This window comes from Lipotes vexillifer, unplaced genomic scaffold, assembly GCF_000442215.2.
Source record: "Lipotes vexillifer unplaced genomic scaffold, Lipotes_vexillifer_v1.1 scaffold2189, whole genome shotgun sequence".
In the NCBI taxonomy this organism is placed as follows: domain Eukaryota; kingdom Metazoa; phylum Chordata; class Mammalia; order Artiodactyla; family Lipotidae; genus Lipotes; species Lipotes vexillifer.
This window is the reverse complement of record NW_006789336.1, coordinates 14,542-34,498: the sequence shown is the minus strand read 5'-3', so window position 1 is coordinate 34,498 and position 19,957 is coordinate 14,542. Positions and strand designations below refer to the sequence as shown.

Sequence of the window (19,957 nt, the reverse complement as noted above, 5' to 3'; positions counted from 1 at the left end):
CCATTTATACAAAGTCTTTTACTGTATAGAAGTACTGAGGGAGGTCAATTTCATCAGCAATATATTGGGTTGGCCAAAAAGTTCCTTCAGGTTTTTCCATAAGATGTCACAGAAAACCTGAGCTTATAAATTCTTACAAACCTGAGCTATAATGGAATAAAGATAAGCAAGAAATCTTAAATGAGAAAAAAAACTGTTTCCATTTTAACAAAATGACCAAAAGGTTCTTACCTGATCTTTAATCATAAGTTGGTGACTTTCCATCATCAACCCAAATTTATCCCACTTAGCTTTCAGATTACTAATTGTTTCTAAACCTCCACCTGCCACAGTCCGTAAAAGTCTGTTTTTATCTTCAACTTCTTGAAATAAGGGCAAAATCTAAAGGTTAAAAAGTGACATGTGAAAAACAACATATTTTATCAAATTTATTAAGATTCCATTTATTTAAAATTGTTTCATGATTTGCTTTTTAAATCAAGATTTTTGCTTTTACATAATTTGTTTTGTTTGTTTTGTATGTTTTTTTCTGTTTTTTTTTTAAAGAAGATGTTGGGGGTAGGAGTTTATTAACTTATTTATTTATTCTTGCTGTGTTGGGTCTTCATTTCTGTGCCAGGGTTTTCTCTAGTTGTGGCAAGCGGGGGCCACTCTTCATCATGGTGCGCAGGCCTCTCACTATCGCAGCCTCTCTTGTTGTGGAGCACAGGCTCCAGACACGCAGGCTCAGTAGTTGTGGCTCACGGGCCTAGCTGCTCTGTGGCATGTGGGATCCTCACAGACAAGGGCTTGAACCCGTGTCCCCTGCATTAGCAGACAGATTCTCAACCACTGCACGACCAGGGAAGCCCAATTTGTTTTGTTTTGTTTTTGTTTTTCTTTTGGTTATTTAGTAATATATTGTTTACCCTCCATGTGTTCGTGGTTTTTATGTTTTTTTTCCCTGTAATTCATTTCTAATCTCATAGCACTGCGGTCATAAAAGATGCTTGATATGATTTCAATTTTCTTAAATTTACTGAGGCTTGATTTGTGACCCAAGATGTGATGTATCCTGCAGAATGTTCCATGTGCACTTGAGAAGAAATTGTAATCTGCTGTTTTAGGATGGAATGTCCTATAAATATCAATTAAATCTCTCTGGTCTACTGTGTCATTTAAAGCTTCTGTTTCCTTATTTATTTTCATTTTGGATGATCTGTCCATTGGTCTAAGTGAGGTGTTAAAGTCCCCTACTATCATTGTGTTACTGCCAATTTCCTCTTTTATAGCTGTTAGCAGTTGCCTTATGTATTCAGGTGCTCCTATGTTGGGTATATATATATTGGGCATATATATTTATAATTGTTATATCTTCTTCTTGGATTGATCCCTTGATCATTATGTAGTGTACTTCCTTGTCTCTTGTAACATTCTTTATTTTATAGTCTATTTTATCTGATATGAGTATTGCTACTCCAGCTTTCTTTTGATTACCATTTGCATGGAGTATCTTTTTCCATCCCCCAATTTCAGTCTGTATGTGTCCCTAAGTCTGAAGTGTGTCTCCTGTAGACAGCATATATATGGGTCTTGTTTTTGTATCCATTCAGCAAGCCTGTGTCTTTTGGTTGGAGCATTTAATCCATTCACGTTTAAGGTAATTATCGATATGTATGGTCCTATGACTATTTTCTTAGTTGTTTTGGGTTTGTTTTTATAGGTCCTTTTCTTCTCTTGTGTTTCCCACTTAGAGAAGTTCCTTTAGCATTTGTTGTAGAGTTGGTCTGGTGGTGGGTGCTCTTAGCTTTTGCTTGTCTGTAAAGCTTTTGATTTCTCCATCGAATCTGAATGAGATCCTTGCCAGGTAGAGAAATCTTGGTTGTAGGTTCTTCCCTTTCATCACTTTACGTATATCATGCCACTCCCTTCTAGCTTGTAGAGTTTCTGCTGAGAAATCAGCTGTTAACCTTATGGGAGTTCCCTTGTATGTTATTTGTCGTTTTTCCCTTGCTGCTTTCAATAATTTTTCTTTGTCTTTAATTTTTGCCAATTTGATTACTGTGTGCCTTGGCATGTTTCTCCTTGGGTTTATCCTGTATGGGACTCTCTATGCTTCCTGGACTTGGGTGGCTATTTCCTTTCCCACGTTAGGGAATTTTTCGACTATCATCTCTTCAAATATTTTCTTGGCTCCTTTCTCTCTCTCTTCTCCTTCTGGGACCCATATAATGTGAATGTTGTTGCATTTAATGTTGTCCCAGAGGTCTCTTAGGCTGTCTTCATTTCTTTTCATTCTTTTTTCTTTATTCTGTTCTGTGGCAGTGAATTCCACCATTCTGCCTTCCAGGTCACTTATCCATCCTTCTGCCTCAGTTATTCTGCTATTGATTCCTTCTAGGGTAGTTTTCATTTTGGTTATTGTATTGTTCATCTCTGTTTGTTTGTTCTTTAATTCTTCTAGGTCTTTGTTAAACATTTCTTGCATCTTCTCGATCTTTGCCTCCATTTTTTTTCCAAGGTCCTGGATCATCTTCACTATCATTATTCTGAATTCTTTTTCTGGAAGGTTGCCTATCTCTACTTCATTTAGTTGTTTTTCTGGTGTTTTATCTTGTTCCTTCATCTGGTTCATAGCCCTCTGACTTTTCATCTTGTCTATCTTTCTGTGAATGTGTTTTTTGTTCCACAGGCTGCAGGATTGTAATTCCTCTTGCTTCTGCTCTCTGCTCTCTGGTGTATGAGGCTATCTAAGAGGCTTGTGCAAGTTTCCTGATGGGAGGGACTGTACATAATTTGTTATATCCTGGATATAAAGTTTCTAACATTTATTATTGTATGCAAACTCAACTAAGACACTTAAACATCAAAAGTTAAAAAGGATAATAAAAGTGGTAATATGAAACTGAACTAAATCATGAATATAGGAAGACAATACTATAGCTGTTCAAAGTGAAGTTCTTATTATAAAAGTTCCATTCATAAGAAAATGCTAAAGAGGCTTCTAAAATTAGTGACTATCTAAAAGCATAGATTAACTAAATTATCCTACTTAACAGAGAAGGGTAAGTCATGAAAAAAAAAGGCACTTAAGAGAGGGAAAACTGAAGAATCGGAACCAAGCTCCTGTATTCAGCTTCTACCTGAAATGCCCTGAGCTGTGTATAGTGAGCAGTCTGTTAAACAGTCTAGGTGTAGGTCAGTAAGTGCTAAACTACTCAAATTGCTTCTAGGCCTTTTAAAGCACCATAAAAGAACAGTGTCCTATAATTTATACCTGTGCTTTTACTACTCAACAAAGCAATAAAATCCACTGAAAGATATTTTAAAATCACTGTGCATATATAATAGGCAAAAAAAAAAAAATTAAAACATATCTCAATGACCAGCTTGCAGTTTCTGGGCAGGATCAGTTTCACCTGAGAAACAGAAAAACAATGGACCAAGAATCCATGTTGTACTAGGAAAATCAGTGAGAGAAAAAATAGAGCAGGATTCTAATTTCCTGTATGTGAACAGAACTTAGCCTGTGAAGACATTACAACAGTTTTCAAGTCCACCTGCATGCATTCCTACTTCTTCAAATCCACACGCCAACAGAGAGACATACTGAAACACAATTCTGTAACATCTTGCTGCTTAAAAGCCAGCAACGACTCCTCAGTGCCCACAAAATCAAACCTAAGATCCTTAATGTGACTCACATGACCTAGATTCTGCCTAGCTCTTTATACTGTCTTGTGCCACTTCCTGCCTCACATGTTGTTCCCAACATACATCTATTTCTCATAGTTTTTGTGATGACCCACTTTCATCCCACTTCATTATCAATCTCCTTAGCTGCCTCCATCTATGCTTGAACTCTAAATTTCAGAAAGCTCAAACCTGATCCTATAACCTCTACAGTTTGTTATCAACCAGATGATCTAGTTCAATCCTATGGCTTTAAACATCATGAATATTAAGATGACTTTCAAATTTATATCTCTAGTCTTCAACTTTACTCTAACTTCCTTATTCCTCATTCTACCTGACATCTCAATCCCCACCACTTCCAATCTCCAAACAACTCCCCTCTCTAGTCATCCTCATCTCAGTAAATGGTACCATTAGCTTTCCAGCTGTTCAAGGCAGAAACCTAGGAAACATGTTTATTGCTTTTTCTCTAAGCTCCGTCTACTTCTAATACATCAGAAGACCTTGGTGCTAACTCTAAAGTGCATCATCAATTTCTCTGGTTCTCTCCATCTCCTCTGCTACTCCATGGTACAAGCTTCCATCACCTCTTGTATACCAGTTGCAATATACTACTAACTAGACTCTCTGCTACTATTTGTCTCCCTCCAATCCATTCTTTACAGAGCAGCCAGAGTAATCACTTCAAAATGTAAACCAGACTGTATCCCTTCCCTGCTTAAATCCCTGTAAGGACTTTCCTATTACTTTTAGAAAAAAAAAACCCAAATCCTTATGATTGTTTAAAAGTACCTTCATAATCTGGCCCTTGCCTACCTCTCCAATTTCACCTCAAACCATTTTTTCCTTGAATAATATGGCTTTCTTGATAACTAAGTTTCTTGACAATATTTTCACCTATCTTCCTTAAGCATACCAAACTCCTTCTCTACCTTAAGATCTTTGTATTTGTTGTTCTATCTGCCCCCTAAATCGCGGAATGGTTGCCTCCTTAAGTTTTTCAGGCCTCAGTGCAGACAGATGTCATCTATCTGATAAGGTATCCACAATCGCCCACTCTAAGAAACATCCCCCAGATTATCATGCACTGCTCTAGCTCCTCTTGCTCCTCTCTTTCTCTCTGTCCTGTCTCTGTCTCTCTGTCTCTCCCTCTCTCTCTCTCTGACACACACACACACACACACACACACGAATGCAAATTTCATGAGAATAGAGCATGTTCATAGATGTAACCACAACTCCTAGCACAATGCCTAGAATATATCAGGTGATCTATAAGTATCTGTCAAATAAATAAATGAATGAATGCCTCTGCTAAATCAAGCTAACTGCCACAGCTCATAATGCTATTCCTTCTTTAGTTATTTCCTTCTACTAGACAAGTACATTATTTTATTTGCCTTTAAATCCTCTTTATACCTTTAAGCTTTCCATATAAAAGTTTATAATTCCTTCCACCATGAAGGTATATTATTTCATTTACCTCTAATCTATCTAATAATTTTAAGCCTATCACACAATAGAAGCATAAAAAACTTTGTATTCTATTTTGAATTATTTCTCCTCCTTCTTCTAAACATAACTAAGATCATCTATAATATGTTCTATAAAATTTTCACTTGCTTATTCTAGGCTCTAGCCTTCTAGATACTGTTTTTATGAATCCTTCACTTTTCTTTATCTTTGTCTCTAATTATGAGCTCCTCCATCATATGTGAGTGTGTGTGTGTGTGTGTGTCTGTGTGTGTGTGTGTGTGTGTGTGCTCCTAATTCTGCTCTAACGTCATACTTCAGCATCTTAAAAGTACAACCCTGGAAGTAACAGCATGAATTATTTAAGTTTAGTTTTATTCTAATAAGCCACATCATAAAAGAGACCACAAATACTTCTGAAAATAATAATAAGCATTATTGTTACTGTTTCATTACAACAACATAACATCAAGAGTCCAGTCATGAACTGATCAATTGGACTAGATTTTATAGACTTCCTTATAATGCAATTATATGATATTTCTAAATAGTCACATAAAATTACCTAATTTAATCATCCCCAGTACAGTAAAAGAATAAATAAATTGCTTTGTGACTCTCACCTCTGGCTTCCGTTCTTGTAGCTTACTATATTGTAAATTTGCATTACCTATCTCTTCCACAGACTGCGGCATAATTGCTAAGACTGCCATAGCTTCAGTAACGAATGTATCAATTTCATGTAAATGAGCTGAAATAGGTAACATTGAAATATAAAAAAAATTATTATTATCACGAAAAATATTTAATTACATAATTTCTAAATCAAGGAATGTTAGAAGTAATCACTATATGAAATACATTAAATCCTAAGTAGTCATTTGCTTTCATAAAGCAAAATTCAAAATGTAGAATAAGCAAAGAAATTTTTTCTCATGAAACTGTAATTGTTTTACATGACACTTAAAATTTTTAGGAAGAAATTTAAAATGTACTCACTCTTAGTAAATTTTACTCAAAATTGGTAACTTTTTCAGTCTTTTAAATAATATGCTAAAACACCACAGCTTAAAGGAAAAAAGAAACACTGATATTTTGGAAAATAGTACAGGCATACCTCATTTTATTGTGCTTCACTTTATTGTGCTTTGCAGATATTGCATTTTTTTACAAATTGAAGGTCTGTGGCAACTCTGCATGGAGCAAGTTTATCAGTGGCATTTTTCCAACAGCATTTACTTGCTTCATGTCTCTGTATCACGTCTTGGTAATTCCCCCAATATTTCAAACTTTTCCATTATTAATTACATTTGTTATGGTGATCTGTGATCAGTGATCTTTGATGTTACTGTTGTAATTGTTTTGGGGCACCATGAACCAAACCCACATAAAACAGTGAACTTAACTGACAAATGTTGTATATATCCTGACTGTTTCACCTCTCTATTCCCTGAGACACAAAAATATTGAAATTGGGCCAATTAATAAGGCTACAATGGCCCCTGAGTATTCAAGTGAAAGAAAGAGTGACACATCTCTCACTTTAGTGAGGAAGGCATGTATAATGATGAGATAGGCCAAAAACTAGGCCTCTTGCACCAGTTAGCCATGAAAAGTTCTTAAGGGAAATTAATATGCTGTACTCCAGTGAACACAAATGATAAGAAAGCGAAACAGGATTACTGTTTATATGGAGAAAGTTTTAGTGATCTGGATAGAAGATCAAACCAGCTACAACAGCCCCTTAAGCCACAGCATAATCCAGAGCAAGGCCCCAACTCTCTTCAATTCTGTAGACTGAGAGAGGTGAGGAAGCTGCAGAAGAAAAGTTTGAAGCTAACAGAGGTTGGTTCATGAGATTTAAAGAAAGAAGCCATCTCCACAACATAAAAAGTATAAGATGAAGGAGCATGTGCTGATACACAAACTGCAGCAAGTTATCCAGATGATCTAGCTTAGTTAATGAAAGCTGCTCCACTAAACAACAGATTTTCAATGGAGATGAAGAAGCCTTCTATTAGAAGAAGATACCACCGAGGACTTTCACAGCTAGAGAGAAGTCAATGCCTGGATTCAAAGATTCAAAAGATAGGCTGACTCTCTTGTTAGAGGCTAATGCAGCTGGTAACTTAAGTTGATGCCAATGCTCATCTGCCATTCAAAAAATCATAGCACCTTTAAGAATTATGTTGAATCTATTCTACCTGTGCTCCAGAAATGGAACAACAAAGCTTGATGACAGCACATCTGTTTACAACATGGTTTACTGAATATTTTAAGCTCACTGCTGAGAGCTACTGCTCAGAAGAAAAAGATTCCTTTCAAAATACAACTGCTCATTGACAATGCACCTGGTCACCCAAGTGCTCTGATGGAGATGTACAAGATTCATGTTGTTTTCATGCCTGCTAACACAACATCCATTCTGCCGCCCATAGATCAATAAGTAATTTCAACATTCAAGTCTTATTATTTAAGAAATACATTTTATAAGGCTATAGCTGCAACAGAGAGTGATTTCTCTGATGCATCTGGGCAAAATAAATTGAAAATCTTCTGGAACAGATTCACCATTCCAGATGCAATTAAGAGCATTCGTGATTCATGGAAAGAGGTCAAAATATCAATGTTAACAGGAGTTTGGAAGAAGTTGATTCCAACCCTCATGGATGACTTCGAGGAATTCAAGGCTTCATTGGAGGAAGTAACTAAAGATGAGATAAAAATAGCAAGAGAACTAGAATTAGAGGTGGAGCTTAAAGATGTGAATGAATTCCTGCAATCTCATGATAAAACTTTCACAAATGAGGCGTTGCTTCTTATGGATAAGCAAAGAAAGTGGTTACTTGTAATTCTGAGAATCTAGTCCTGGTGAAGATGCTGTGAAGATTGTTGAAATGACAACAAAGGATTTAGAATATTGAATAAACTTAGTTAATGAAGCAGCAGCAGGGTTTGAGGAGGCTGACTCCAATTTTGAAAGAAGTATTACTGTGAGTAAAATGCTATCAAACAGCATTGCACGCTACAGAGAAAGGAAGAGTCAATCGATGCAGCACACTTCAGAGTTGTCTTATTTTAAGAAACTGCCACAGCCACCCCACCCTTCAGCAACCACCTCCCTGATCAGTCAGCAGCCATCAACGTCAAGGCAAGACCCTCCACCAGCAAAAAGATATGACTCACTGAAGGCTCAGGTGATGGTTAGCAATTTTTAGCAATAAAGCATTTTTAAACTAAGGTATGTAAATTGTTTATTCAGACATAATGCTTACTGCAACCTTAACAGACTACAGTATATGTAAACATAACTTTTATATGCACTGAGAGACCAAAAGATTCCCACGGCTCTCTTTATCACAATATTCTTTATTGCGGTGGTCTGGAACTAAACCCACAATATCTCCAAGTTATGCCTGTGGTCATTTGAAGAGATAAGGATAAATACATTATACCAGAATTACCTCCTTTCTCAGTAGCATATGCAACAAACTGATACTAGCTCACACTGCAAATAATAAAAAATGCCTTCAATTTTTAGACCTCTCAGGAGTTGAATATGGAGTTTCCTACTTTATTAAAACTACTTTAAGCATATTTTATTTCATATTACTTTCTAGATTATCTTTTATTTTAATCATCATTGAGATTCATATTTCATAACTATAAAAATGTAAAAGTGTCTTTACCCTGAATGGACTTCTTCAAAGAAAGAACAAGCACGTCAAATAACTTCTGGATGAGATCATCAATCACAGTCTTCACAGGGTTACAATTAATATTTAAACAATCTACCTTGACAGTACTGAAAAATGCCAAAGGACATATTCTGACATGAAAAAGACTAATTACAAGAAAAGAGTCTCATTATAATATGAGTTTGTGTAATACATTTTACAATATCACCCAAACATATTATTGTGATCTTTAAGCACATTTAGATTTCATTTAGCAAAAATGAACACATACTAATACTAACACATACTAGCACATACTAATATGAAGTTTTTCATTAAACAATGATTTTGTTATAATTCTACAGTTTTTAATAATCCAATGTATCAGTTTAAAAAAAGCAGCACATTATGAATTACTAAAGTATCAACATGAATATATTTAAATTTTTACATGTTTTACTTGTCACAGTATCTAACATACTTATTTAAAGATTTATAAAATAAACTATTATCCTGTAGTCAAAGTACAAGCAATAATGATAGGGAAAATAAAACAAACATAGAAAGTGAATATAGATTATGAAGACACTAAAGCAATAAAACATACCATTTTCTACCTATCTAATTCACAAGAATGTAATGAATTGTTAATTCATATCTTCAATCATGTGGGCAAACAGAGAACTCTCAGAACTGTTGGTCAGAGTATAAAACAACACAACTTTTGCAAGGGCAATTTACCTATATCAAGTAATTTTAAAATAGGTATATTCTTTTATCTTAGTAACTTCACTTTTAGAACTTATCCTAAGGAGATTTTCAGCGCAGACTCCAAGATTTACATACAGGTATCTTCTTCAAAGTATTAATTATAATAGTAAAAAAATAGAAGTAAACTAAATACCAGAGTGGCTAAATAAATTATTATATATCTATACAATTTAAAGTCATATTTTTGAGGACCAGATAATGACATGGTGAAATACTAATGATTAGTGCTAAATAAATAGCAGGATACAGTATGATCCAAATTTTGTAAGCAGATGTACTAATATGTCCAAAACATCAAATATTAACAGCAATTGTCATTATGACTTTTTATATTTTAAAAAATTTATAAAACAAATGTACTATTTTAATAATCAGAAAAAAGGCATATATTTTTAAGAACATTAATTCTTTGCATGGTACTCTGAATGCAAATTATAATGTTCTAAACAAATAGAAGTTGAACCAGAGTCATTCATCTGAGTAAACCTCATATTTATCTTAAATTATATAAAGTAAAAAAAAAGTCTGGAAATATTGGTCTAAAAAATTATTTAGAAAGACTCTTTTTAAAACATAGAACCAGGTGATATTCTTAGAAAGCAAGTTATAAGTGTTAAATAAAGTTTCATTATAAAAATACAATTTTCTCTTAAAGTTTTATTTATTTATTCTCAATCACCCACTAACTGGAGAGGTTTAAACTCCAGTTCTTAACCACCAAAACCTAAGAGTCAATTTGTCTTATACATGAAGTTACTTGATTTTTGAAATCCTGACACAAAATGTCTAAATTTCTAACATTTAATATATGAAAATAGATGATTTTGGTAAACCTAAAAACATTATACCATATTTTACTAATGAATTAATACATAAAGTGATATGATTATAGCAGAGTTGTATACACTGAGTCTTGTGGACAAGACTAATGTTCACCTTTCAATTGAAAATATTGTTAATGTGCAATTGAGGCTCCATTCAGCCATAGATAGAATGGGATGGACATAGATGGCCTACCCAAAAAGTATATCCTTACTGCAGTATCTGAAATACATCCTCAGAATATGGATTGTCTAATCTTACAGCATACTTCCCAAAAGTACCCATAAAATAATTATCTGTGTGTACATATATATGTGTGTATTAGCTTAGATGAATACATGTTAACTTATAAGCAAGAAACAGAAAAATGAAATATGGCATGTAGGACAGGCATTCCTTTTGCTTTGTTTAGCTTTGGCAGGGAAGTATAAATAGAAACCCCGTCTATAGAAAAGGACAAACAAATAGCAGTAGCAGCAGTAGAGGTCTTGGGCAGTCAGGTGACAGCATAAAGTCAAACAAAAATGGGCTCAAATAGAGTATCCAAAAGAGAAATCTAATGTTCAAACATTACAAAAACACTCTTTTCCTTACTTCAAAGTAACATTAATGGCACTATCATTATCCTAGTCATCCAAGTTCAAACCTTCAAGCCATTTGTCTCTTCTCTATTCCTCATCCCTCATCTTCCTCCAAAAGTAAGACCGCTTAATACCTCATAATATTTCCTCCTCCACATTTTGAATACCAACAACTTGATTCAATTAATTATTACTGGGTTTCTGGATGAAGACAGACGAACCTCTCTTCCTCCAGGATCTCTTGATTCCACCATACAACTCATTATTTCCAGATTAACATTCCTAATGTATAGCTTTGGTACTAACACGCTTCTGTTTAGAAACCTTCAACAACTAATCATTCTAACATGAATAACATCCAAATTCCCTGTTTTAGAATGTAAGACTCTCCCAAATCTGTACTTTATCTACCCCTTTCCAGAAATATCTCCTCTAGTCCCTAATAAAACATTATCCCTAATCAAATTCTCAATTAACCAACCTCTGTTTTCATTACATAAATCCCTCTCCTGAGAGACTCTGCTTTAACCTCCAATTCTCATTTCTACCCATCAAAATCCTAGTTCAAGTATTTCTATCTTAATGAAGCTTTCCCTGATTTTGCCACAAATGGATGGGATGTCATCATCCTGTAAATCTCCATAGCCTTTAGTCCAGTCTCTAATATGGAATATAGACTATTCTATCTAGTATTAATAACAATTAATAACAACTAGCATTTATTGAGAACTTAACCTCTACCATTAATTTACATGCAAATTATTTAATCGGCAAAACACTGAGATAAATAATATAGTTGTAATTGCTTTAAAGCTGAGGAAATGGAGGCTCACAGGGTTGAAATGACTGTCAAATTCATGCAGCTAGTAAGAGCCATCTACCTCCAGAGCCCACTCTCTCAACGCCTGCGTGTACTTGACTTAATCATCAAACATACTTGTCTTATTGCACTACGAGAGAGCAAGCAACTTCATCTCAGGAACTCTGTCTTCATCTTTCTACTCCCACAGGACAAGGTTTTGCATAATGTAAATGAGCACCAAATAGTTATTGAAAGAAAGAACAAATGGATTAATAAAAGTGATATTATACTTTATAGGTAATATATACACAATTAAACAAGGCCCTTCCTTCCCAGGGCTTATTGCGTAGAATGGTTTCAGTGGTCGGAATTTCAGAGAGTGAGGGGGATATTTGGGGTTATGAAATGCCCCTCAGAAGGTCTTCTCCACATTTAGGGCAATACCCAGATGCAGCACTTCTTGTGTGCCTCCCAGGGCATTTTGAAAGGGGGCAGAGCCATACAAAATTGGAGTCAAATGTCCTCCAGTATGCTCTCAGTAGTAGATTCTTACCATTCTTAGACTGTGCCCATGCACATCAAATATTAGATCCTCACACCAGATCTGGAGAGAAGCCTCTTCCCCCAATCTGTCCTATCCAACTAGGTCTCAGCCAGCCGAACCTCTAGAAGAGGTTTTCTTAGTCTCAGCAATTCTCTACTCAGATGATTCTCAAGTGTCATAGCTGAGCTCTAGAGGAGGTAAGACCGATGACTGGACTTAAGTACCACTAAGTGAAGAGTACCCATACTATCCCATGGTAAGAACTGCTATGATACATAAGTACTACTTTAACTTCTGTATTATACCTCGGAAGTCGTTCTACTTCTTTCCCTTTTATTTTCAGTGCTTTAAAATTTTTCTCCCAATCATGTACTGTAGAAAGATGCTTTTCCACTAGAGCTTCCATATCAACTTGCCCAATTACAATCCATTCCTATATAAATGGAAAACATATTATTAAAAAAATAGAATAAGTTACCATTTAAAAGATTAGAGTCCAACTATTAAAAACAATAAAAAGGGGCAAATGTGAGGTTTCAAATAAATTTCAGTTTAAGTATATAAATGTAATCATTATCACATAGTCTAAGGAATGAACAGGAAAAAAAAACAATACATAAAAATATACTGATCATAAAACTTTTTTGAAGAGACTGCAAAAAACTTTTTAGACTCTCTTCTCAAGTTTGATGTGTCAAAGACAGAATCACTTCTGCAAAGCCAAGAGTTACTATAGGCAACAAATCCGAAAGTATCCAGATTCAATCAATTCCAGAAAAATAAAATGCAGAAGAAGCACTGCAGCGGTAGTTAAGAAACTTGATGAATTCTCAGTCATATGCCTCAGGATCAATCAAATGAGCAATAAATGCAATAGGGGTTTATCTCTGGAGAGTTAATATGATGCACCTTAACAAAAGTAAGAAATTAAATCATCTCAATTTCATTAACATTGAGGGCTTCCCTCCATGGATTGCTCTCAATCCAAAGAATAAAAAAAAGGATATAGTTTCCTGAAAGGAATTAAAAATGACACAACAGAGTCACATCAAATTCCAAGCTGATACAACATTCAAAAAAGAAAAGAAAGAGAAACTAGCTTCTCAATCTTCAAATAGAGAGAAAAAAAATTTAGGGTAACATTTTTCGCATCTATAGCATAAACCTAGATTGTATATGAATTCTAAACTTTGGCTCTCTGGTTTGCATATTTTTACTTTATGCCACACAAGATAATTTGTTGATTTGTACATTTAATATTAATTCAATCAATCAGATGAATATTACAATAGAAGGACAGAAAATTACATGTTCCATACCTTATGTTGATGTAAAACAGCTGACAATCTTCTAAATAGATCTTCTGCTTTGCTGAAAATAGTCAGAAATCCACTTGCATTTCTATCAATCATGATAGAAAAAATAGATTCATCTCCTGCCTCACCCACTCCCTTAAACTGATTAGGAATGCTGATGAATCTCTTCATTTCTCTATAATATTTAGCCCGAATTTCTTCATAAGGAGGCTTGAATTGTAATCGTCCTTGTCTGAAAGAAAATAAATAACTTTAACATATAAATTATTGGAAAAGTATAGATTGAAAATTAGTTTAAAAAATCTTACTTGTATGTTAAGTCTATATTTATTTCTGGCAGATTCTCATTAAGTGCTTCTAAGCCCATCTGATACTGATGTTCCAGAGCTTTGTACAGTTGATGATTCCAGTGCTGTTTCCACGCATGCATGTCACTTGCTTGGAATCCCTAATATGTTATATTCACATTTTTTATTTAATAATTAGGTGGTAGAATGGGTTTTCATTTAATGCTTTCATATCACATTTGGTAAAATTATAAGCAAAAAAACCCTCATCTTAAATATCTTAAAACATGTAATTCCTTAATTGCTACTTGTATATATAAAGTCAAATATGAAAATCTCTCATCTTTGTGCTTATAAATAGTACACAAAAAGATCAGAAAAATTTTAAAAATCAAGTTAATAGTAAATGCATTTTACATATGGACTTTATTTTATGATCCTATTAAAACAACAACAACAATAACAGGAACAATAGTTTATTTTGTAAATTTCTTAGTCCTTTTTCAAAAATTCCCATCAAGTATAACTCTTCTATTCCCTTCACTCCCTAAATAATCCATTGCACATTTAAAAACATGATACATTTAAAACACAAGAATGCACAGTATAGTTTACATACTTTTTTGCTTCCATATAACCATAAACATATCAATTCTAATACTTTCATTTTTATTTTTTTCTTAAAGTTCTAAGAGCTGAAAAATATATGTAAATGTTTAAGATACTTACCTCATATTCCACTAAGATCCCTTTATCACCTACTAGGTAGACTCTGTGCTAACTACTTTTGTACAGATCATCTCATATCAAAATAAATGTGGAACTGACATTTTACCCAAAATAAAGAAAAAATTCTGAAACAGAGTTATTTCAGTCATTAGGCTTCTGCCTAAACTTAAAGTTGTCACAACAGATGTAACAATCACCTAAAAGAAAACTAACAAATGATAGATATTTTAGCACCATGTCAGAGAAACTATTTACAAAGTCTAAATTGAGGGATCTGGAATTCCATAAGACAAACAGAAACATATTTTTAAACGTAAATGCTTTGCTAATTTATGCTCTTTATATATAATTCAGTCAAATTCTAAATTTATGAGGAATTAATTAGTAAAGATTTACAGATAACCTTTATGAACTTTTCATCAATTCATATATTCACATTCTGAAAAGGTCATATTACAAAGTGTAGACACAAAGTAAAACACACTTTACCTGTGCTTCTACACTTGCTAAGCCAGTTCTTAATTCTTGTAATCCATCTTTCCACCGCTGTTGCTGCCGAAGCAAATCAATGTTCATAAGAACTACCACCTATTAAAAATTAGAACATAATAATTTCAGAAGAAAATCTTGACAGGCACCACCTTACCCAAGTGATAAAGGTTAACTCAACCTATAATAAGACATATCAATACCTGATCAATGTACTGAGAAAGGCAAAATATCACTTCTGTGGTATTCCTACCAAAATTGTATAATCTCAATCTAAAATGAGAAAGCATCATATAAAACCAAATCAAGAGACATTACAGGGGCTTCCCTGGTGGCGCAGTGGTTGAGAGTCCGCCTGCCAATGCAGAGGACATGGGTTCGTGCCCCGGTCCGGGAAGATCCCACATGCCGCAAAGCGGCTGGGCCAGTGAGCCATGGCCGCTGAGTCTGCACTTCTGGAGCCTGTGCTCTGCAACAGAGGCCACAACTGAGAGAGGCCCGTGTACCGCAAAAAAAAAAAAAAAAAAACCCGTGAACCAAAAAAAAAAAAAAAAAAAAAAAAAAAAAAGAGACATTACAAAATAACTGACCAGTACTCATCAAAAGTATCAAGGTCATGAAAAACAAGGTAAGACTGAGGAGTAGAAGACTACAGAGCCTCAACATTTAAATACAAGGTGGGATCCTGGATTGGACACTCAAAAAGAAAAAGGACATCAGTGGAAAAAGTTATAAAATTCAAAACAGTTTATTTCCTAGTTTTGATAAATGTACTATGGTTACATAAGTTGATGACAATAGGGAAAGCTGGGTGAAGGGCAAGTGTGAACTCTTTAAACTATTTTTGCAACTTTAAGTCTCAAATTATTTCCAAACAGGCAGTTATTTAAAATTATAACCTAATTACTTTTAAAATAATACTATTCATAGCTTATTAAATTTTATAAATAAAATATACCTTTTCACAAAATGTAATGTGCCATTTTCTCAGTCTTCTATTTTCAGTGGCAAGTCGTTCAGCAGCATTTTGGAGTTTTTGGATGTAGCCTTCTAATTCTTTAGGATTATTCCAAGTAATTTGTGACTTTCCCCCACTTCCTGCTTTTGAATTCTAAGGTACAACAAATGACATTTAGTATTTAACACATTTCTTTTTTTGAAAAGATTCAATATTCTACATCATTAGTCCAATTATCCCAACACTGACCTGCAATGAAAGAGCACACAATAGTTTTTCCCATTTTATAAATGATAAGGCATTCTGACCAGAATTGATTAGTCCCATTCCTTCCAAGTTCTCCCTCTTACAACTAAAATACCCTGGACATAACACAACAAACAAGCATAGGAATACTAGAAATAAGAAGGTGGACAGCCTAGAAACCTTGGGAATTGAGGAACAACACACCTGGGTTTCCTTAATGTCTCCCTTATATCCCGGACAGGATGCTGGAGAAGCCTCCAACCTGGAACCACCCCCAGACACAGACAAAAAACCTCCAGAAGAAGCCTGTTCCCTCTCTCCACAGGACCAGAAAAACAGTGGCCTAATGACAGAAAACCTTTTTAGCAATAAGCACCCTACTCCAACTCAACACCAATAGAAACCCACCCCCTTCTTCAGTTTCATTGGGACCAGGAAGTGAGCTGATCTTCCATCCCCTGCTTATGTTAGTGGGGCTTAACAGAGAGCTGAGCCTCTACCCCCATTACGCTGCAACAGAGCAGTGTGAATCAGCCCTCCACATCCTCCCAATCATGTCAACAGAGCTTAGAAGGGAGCTAGGCTTACACTCTACTTGGAGGCAACAAGACACTGCCAACTGGAGTCCCACTTTCGTGGGAAGGTGTCAGTAGGGGAAAAGAGGCCACTAAACTTCAACTCCACTCATCTGAAAAGGAAGCAGTGCAAGTCAGTGTTCCATTTTTGTCAGGATGGTATCTGCAGAGCCCAGCAGAAATTTTAACATATCACTCACCCTGTCCTAAAGCTGTACCTCACTGTTTCAGAAAAAAACAACACATCACTTAGAAAGGAATGCAAATTTGAATGGCAGTGGATTTCTCAGCTGAAACCATGAGGGCCAGGAGGAAGTGGAACAACATTTTAAAGTGCTAAAAGAAAACAACTGTCGGGCTTCCCTGGAGGCACAGTGGTTAAGAATCCGCCTGCCAATGCAGGGGACCCGTGTTCGAGCCCTGGTCCGGGAAGATCCCACATTCCATGGAGCAACTAAGCCCATGCACCACAACTACTGACCCTGCGCTCTAGAGCCCATGAGCCACAACTACTGAAGCCCATGAGCCTAGAGCCCATGCTCCACAACAAGAGAAGCCACCGCAATGAGAAGCTCACGCACTGCAACAAAGAGCAGCCCCCACTCGCCGCAACTAGAAGAAAGCCCATGTGCAGCAAGGAGAACCCAATGCAGCCAAAAATAAAAAAATAAAATAAAATAAATGAAACATTAAAAAAATAAAATAAAGTAACTTAGAAACAATTGCTCTAAAACAAAAAGAAAACAGACAACAGCTGTCAACCATGAATTATATATCTGGTGAAAATATCCTTCAGGAATGAGGGAAAATAAAAACATTCTTAAACAAAAACAGAGAATCTGTCACTAGCAAACCTACTCTTAAAAGTATGGCTAAAGGAAGTTTTCTCAATAAGAAGGAAATGATTTTTTTTTAAAAGCGTGGAACTTTAGAAAGGAAAAAAGAACACTGGGATGTGGAAAACATAAATAAAAAACTATCCTTCTCATGAGTTTCTGAAATCATAATTGCTGATTGAAGCAAACCCCATCTGATGCAGTGTTTCATGTATGTAAAGGTTACTAAATATTTAAGACAAATATATAAAAATGAAGAGGATAAAGAGACCTAACTAAAAGTGAGGTTTCTATACTTCACTTGAACTGGTATATATTAAGGCATAGCAAGTATCTGGCATATTGTGACCCTCAATAAACAGTTGATGAATGAATGAAACTAAACAAATATAATAAATTCAATAAAATACTCTGTGAATCAGTTCAAAAAATATTTACTGAATAATTACTACACACTACTTACTGTTGTATTACTAGAGTATAAAAATAAATAAATTAGAGTTCCTGCTCTCCAATATAGAGAGTGTCCAGGGGAGTATTAAGAACTTTAGTGTTCCTTCTCCTCCTATCTTAGTTTTTGTCCCCTACTATGTCTCATTTAACATATGCTAAATATAATTATTTACTTCTCGCAACCCAATTTCTCAAAATAAGCTTCCTCTTTAGAAATATCAACAGATGTAATTTTGAATACATTTATTAGAAAAGCAAGGGCTCTGAACACTGTGATTTAAAACATTATCTATTAGGTGAAAAAGTTTAAAAATAATAAAGTATTAACCCATTTTCAAAAAGTACACTTGTAAATATGCACAGAAAAAAAAGTTTAAAATGACATATACACTGTTAAAAATGGCCAACTCTTAGTAGTACAATCATAAAACATTTGTTCTTTCTGTTTACCTATATTTTTGAAACTTTTCATCATAAACTCATGTTGAGCTTTGGCAATAAGAAAAAAATTTTAATAACATCTATAATATGAATTATATAACTTCTAGTAAATTTTAAGCCTGAGAACTAGTGTGCATTAAAAAGTTAACTTAGCAGGTCTGACTGCTTATCCCTTAAAAGGTCTGCTTAAAATATTGGCCCTTAGCTGGCATCTGAGAACTTGGATTTTGGAAGAGTTCCCACCACTCTAATTTTTAAGAGTGGCTCACTGTACCTAAACAATATGGTTTATGCTGAACACTTGATTGTCTTCTGGGAATCTGGAATTTTGGTACATATTAAGGCAGAAGATACCTACATGACCAGTCCCCAACAAAAGCCTGGGCAATGATCTTTCCTAGTAAAGCAATATTTCACATGTGTTACTTCTTGCTGGAGAAATTAAGCATGCCCTGGGTGATTACATTGGGAAAGGATTCTTGAAAGCTTGCACCTGGTTTCCCCAGGACTTCACCCCATGTACCTTTTCCTTTGCTGACTTTGCTTTGCCTCCTCTCACTGTAATAAATCATAAGTAAATCATCTGTGAGTACAACTATACCCTGAGGCCTATGAGTCCTCCTAGTAAATCACAGAACCTGGGGGTGGTCTTGATAACCATGACACAACTAGCTATCTACTTTAAATAAAAGAAGAATTAATGGGTATATCCCTCTTCTACTTATCTTTTAAAATATTTCATGTCTCTGAAGACTAAAAATGTTTATTTCAAAAAGTGAGCAGTCACATACTAACAGTTTAAAAACTAGTGTGGGTTTTCCTAATTTCATATGTGTGGATATTTAAATAAGCATAGATAAAGAGCAAATAAAACTTAAATTATAAAATCAGGAGATGATGGAAAAGCACTAAAGAGTCTTGTATATAAGGACCTCGTACTTCAGTGAATAAGTAAATATAATAGCATACAAGTTTGTATACAGTAAGTCCCCTACATACGAACGAGTTCCATTCCGAGAGCACGTTCATAAGTCCAATTTGTTTGCAAATCCAACAAAGTTAGCCTAGGTACCCAACTAACACAATCGGCTATATTGTACTGTACTGTAATAGGTTTATAATACCTTTCACACAAATAATACATAAAAAACAGACACAAAAAATTAAAAAAACATTTTTAATCTTAGCAGTACAGTACCTTAAAAAGTACACTAGTACAGTACAACAGCTGGCATAAAGGGGCTGGCATTGAGTGAACAGGCAAGAAGAGTTACTGACTGGA

At 34.8% G+C, this 19,957-nt stretch overlaps 1 protein-coding gene across 1 annotated transcript in view; it reads right to left on the bottom strand.

Annotated features, from left to right (window-relative positions):
- DYNC2H1 (dynein cytoplasmic 2 heavy chain 1) overlaps window positions 1–19,957 on the bottom strand; it is a gene marked incomplete at both ends in the record, with an annotated part of 341,923 nt that overhangs the window by 307,892 nt on the left and 14,074 nt on the right. Inside the window, 8 exons of the mRNA XM_007462583.1 lie at window positions 232–381; window positions 5,772–5,899; window positions 8,838–8,953; window positions 12,651–12,778; window positions 13,665–13,893; window positions 13,970–14,109; window positions 15,167–15,265; window positions 16,125–16,277. Coding sequence (XP_007462645.1) covers window positions 232–381; window positions 5,772–5,899; window positions 8,838–8,953; window positions 12,651–12,778; window positions 13,665–13,893; window positions 13,970–14,109; window positions 15,167–15,265; window positions 16,125–16,277 — 1,143 coding nt within the window. The remainder of the gene's footprint in view (window positions 1–231; window positions 382–5,771; window positions 5,900–8,837; window positions 8,954–12,650; window positions 12,779–13,664; window positions 13,894–13,969; window positions 14,110–15,166; window positions 15,266–16,124; window positions 16,278–19,957) is intronic.